This window comes from Chaetura pelagica, unplaced genomic scaffold (assembly GCF_000747805.2).
Source record: "Chaetura pelagica isolate M959 unplaced genomic scaffold, ChaPel_1.0 scaffold872, whole genome shotgun sequence".
NCBI classification, from domain to species: domain Eukaryota; kingdom Metazoa; phylum Chordata; class Aves; order Apodiformes; family Apodidae; genus Chaetura; species Chaetura pelagica.
The window spans coordinates 48,435-52,506 of NW_009952388.1; the positions used below are offsets into that span (position 1 = coordinate 48,435).

The 4,072-nt window shown below is 59.6% G+C and overlaps 1 protein-coding gene across 1 annotated transcript in view; it reads left to right on the forward strand.

Annotated features, from left to right (window-relative positions):
- The window catches only part of LOC104398129 (dedicator of cytokinesis protein 2-like), a 66,946-nt gene that overhangs the window by 24,015 nt on the left and 38,859 nt on the right, over nucleotides 1-4,072 (forward strand). Inside the window, 4 exon segments of the mRNA XM_010008178.1 lie at nucleotides 184-254; nucleotides 804-910; nucleotides 2,146-2,273; nucleotides 3,915-4,010. Coding sequence (XP_010006480.1) covers nucleotides 184-254; nucleotides 804-910; nucleotides 2,146-2,273; nucleotides 3,915-4,010 — 402 coding nt within the window.

Consider the following 4,072-nt stretch of genomic DNA (forward strand, 5'->3'; position numbering starts at 1 on the left):
CCGTCCTGTGCGCGGCTTCTCCGTGCTCACTGTGCCCCGCGGGTGTGTCCGAGCGAGCTTGTCCGGGCACCCCGGGTGAACTGGCACTAGGCATGGGTCTGTCACACGTCCGTCGGTCTGTCCGTCCTGCCCGCGGGCGCCTGGCGAGGCCGGGCTGGTCCTGCAGCTCCTGTCTCTTTGCAGGGAGCAGCCCTGAAGTACGTCCCCTCCATCCTCCAGGACGTCTTTGGGATCTTCGACTCTGCTGCACTGGGGTACGGTCCCCGCCACCCCTGCCACCCCCAGCCCCTCTCTGTGTTGTGCTGCCACCTCTGTCCCTGCTGCCACCCTGCTGTGAGCCCTGGTCCCGCAGCTGCCGGTGGGGTGGGGCTGATGCCGCTGAGCGAGGGCAGGTGGTGGGGTCTGGGCTTCCTGAGGTGGCTCCACGTGCCCTTCCTAGCACGGAACCAGAGGGACGTTTGCTCGATTTTAGCAGTGCCTAGTGCTTCAGGCAGGGGCTGGGCCTGGAAACCCCCGTTCCCAGTGGGCCTCTTTGGGAGCTTAGGTGGGGTTTTTACGCTGGGTCTGCGTTGGGCAGAGGCAGCCCTGGGGCCTTGTGCAGTGGGACCATCCTGCCTGGCTCTGCCCCTGCCCTGCTGCCCCATCCTGACCAAAACGCGAGGGTGTTTGGTACCCAGCCTCTGCTACTGCTTTTGTCTTGTTCTGAAGGGAAGGGGCTGCCAGGGTGGGGGTGCTGCAGACCCAGTGAGGTTCTTGCAGGCTCCCTGTTTAACACTCCTTGCATCCCCTGGCTGGGCTGGCAGGGCCCTGCTGCGGGACTTCATCGGGAACCTGCCGCCCCAGCGCCTGCTGAAGCAGAAGCTGCAGTCCCTGAGTGACATCGTCAACAGCAAGGTCTTCCAGTCCTATGGTGAGGATGGGCTGGGGCCCCAGCAGCTGAGCTGAGGCAACATGCTCTCAGTGTGACCATGGTTTGGGAGCAGTGGTTGGGGAAGGGGGTGTTGGGGCTGGAAGGACACGTTGAGTTGGGTTCCCCAGGTCTGCCCTGACTCTGATGCTCTTTGCTGGCCTAATGATAGAAAAAGACTAGACTTGGTGAATTCTGCCCTGCAAGGCAGGAGCTGCAAGGCAGGAGCAGCAAGGCAGGAGCAGCACACTGAGGACAGACTCAGGATTTGTACCAATCTCAACAAGCTTGAGGACAAGTTTTGAGAGATATAGACCATAAAAACAATCAGGTGAGAGCAATTACTGAGTGAACAGATGAGGGAACCCAGGGTGGTGGCAGAGCTGCAGGAGGGGTTTGGGGCTGGGGCAGCAGAGGGTCTTGGCAATGGGCAGAGCACCCCTGGGATGTGCCATCTCCCTGCTCAGCATCAGTGGAGCCTCTTCTGGGCTCACCAAAAAGTACAATATTGGGTGGCACAAGAAACTTTTGTCTAAACTGGAGAAACTCCAAAGCAAGCAGTGAGAGAAGCAGAGCATAGAAGTCATGGTGAGGAAAAAATAGTTGAGGAGTTTGAGCCAGGAAAGGGCACGGAGGTGACATGATGAGCTTCCAAATATCCACATGACATTTCAAAGAGAAGAGGAGTGGGCTGCCCAGGGGAGCTGGGCCAGGGGTCCTGGCTGCAGCTGTAGCAGCAGGCTCAGGGGAGCAGCTCTGGGCAGCTGAAGCCACGGGGGTCTCTGCCTGGGGAGACTCTGAGAGGTGGCAACATGACCATGTCTGACTCAGCCATTGAGTGTGGGTGGCAGGTCACCTCCTGCCACCTGCTCCAGCTCTCCTCTGAGACACCACAATCCTGTGGGTGCTCCCTGAATCCCTTCCCACATCCTACCCTGGGTCCTTCCCCACATCTCTCCCCTTGCTGCCTGGGATGTGACACAACCCAGCTCCTCTGGACAAGGAAGTCTCTGTTGGAGCCTTGCCACCAGGATTTAGTGTTTTTCCAGAGCTCCTGCTCTAACCAAGAGGCAGTTGGCAGCTTGTGCATGTGGGTTTCAGCCCAGCCCGGGTGTTATTCTGGTCCTGTCCATCCCATTGGTCCCTTTCCTGCCCTGTTCTCTCTGGTGCTGCAGCGATGCCGGTGCCGCAGCGATGCCGGTGCCTGCCAGCCCTGTGCTCCCTGTCCATCCCAACAGAGTGCCGGGAGCTGCTGCTGCAGGCGGTGGTGCCCATCCTGCAGGAGCTGATCCAGAAGGGGGAGGAAGAGGATGCCTGCATTGAGCTGCTCAGCAACATCCTGGAGGTGCTGTACAAGGCCCAGAAGGTAAATCCTGTCTTCTCCACTGCCTCCTTTTCCCTCTCCAGTAATTGCCTCAGGAATGACCTGACTAAATCTGTTTGAGCAGGGCTAAACACAAATTAACTGGGCACAATATGGTTGGGACTGGCTGTGGTCATGCCCACCATCCCAGTGCCCAAGCTGGGGGTACAAACATTTTGATTTCCACCTCAGCTGGTCTCTGGCGAGTCCCCATGAGTGAGATGGAGGCCTTCAAACCAAGAGAAGGCATGGACCTTGGGGCCAGGGGAGTGTCTGGCTGGCTGTGCTCTGCTGTCCCTGCTTCTCAGGGCTGGGGGAAGGCAGGTGCCAGGCAGTGTCCTGGGCTGGTCTCCGGTGGGATGGGGCTGTCCCTGCCTGGGCATCAGCCTCACTTCCCGGGATGCTGTCTGTTGCAGCGAGCAGAGGAGTTGCGAGCAAAGCAGTGTGCAGGTGTGGGACAGCACAAGAACCGTGGGGACATGGAGCTGGTGAGTGCTGCTCCAGGGGGCTTCAGCACTGGGCAGAGGGTGGGAAGGCACCAGGATCTCCTGCACACCTGGGAAGGGCTTATCTGCACCTCACTGTGGTGACAAACCCTGTACGGTCACTTGCCCTGGCCCCCACCACCTTGGTACTTCATTGTCCATGGCATGTCCATACTTGGGTGCTGTCCCCCTTTCCCTGTGTTGCTGAAGTGCTGCCATCTCTGTCATTCCTGGGACACCACTGAGCCCATCACTGGGCTACCATTACTCCCCACAAGACCCAGCCCACAGTTGTCCAGGGAAGTTGTGGCTGCCCCATCCCTGGAAGCGTTCAAGTGTTCAGGTTGGATGGGGCTTGGAGCAACCTGGTCTGCTGGGAGGTGTCCCTGCCCATGTAGGGGGTTGGACTGGATGAGCTTGAAGTTCCCTTCCCACACAAACCATCCTAGCATTCTGTCTGTGCTCTGGATCTTGCTCCGGTTCTGTCCTTTCTAGGCTGGTCTGTGCCTTGGGGTGTCTTTGTGGGACCCCTCGGGAAGTGCAGATGTCACACCCACAGCACAGTGACCGGTGCTCTGGAAGCTGTTAGATGTGTGCTACCATGTCCTGGGTGGGTGAGGTGGCTGTGCCAGTGTGGCTTTGCAATCCCAGTGGCACTGGGAAGCCCTGGTAAAGGAGAGGAAAGCTTAGAAATTATGGATGAAATTTGGCCTCAAATTTGAAACCTTAAATAGCCTTGAGGAGAAGACAAGCAGGACACTTTTGGGTGGAGATCCCTCTCCTGTTCTAGCTCCGTGTCAGCACCTTTGCCTGCAGCACTGACTGCTCTGGGGAACAGCTTGGGCTAGAGCAGACACAGCCATCCCCAGCTGTCCCCATCTGTCCCCATCCATTCCCATCCATCCCCAGCTGTCCCAGCCATCCCACCACTGCAAACACTTTGCATCCTCTTTACCTGCTATTTTTGGTGAGTCACAGCCATTGTGGCAGTGCCACAGGGCCAGTGGCATGTGGCCCGGGAGGTGGCATGTCCCCAGCCCAGCTGGCTCTGCGCCTCGGGGCCATCCCGGTGGCTGCGGTGATGGTGCTGTCACCGGTGCCCTGTCCCGGTGCCGGGCAGGCAGCGCCGGGCGCTCGGGTGACACCTCTTGCCTTGCAGGCACAGGTGAAGCAGCACGTCCAGCTGGTCTTGGAGAGGCTCCTGCACACCGTCAACCGGAGGGTGATCGTGCTGGACCGGGAGCACGCCCTGCGGGTGAGTTCCGCCGCCGCGGCTGGCTCTGCCCTTTCCGCCCCACGGGTGGGGGCCGCGGCGCG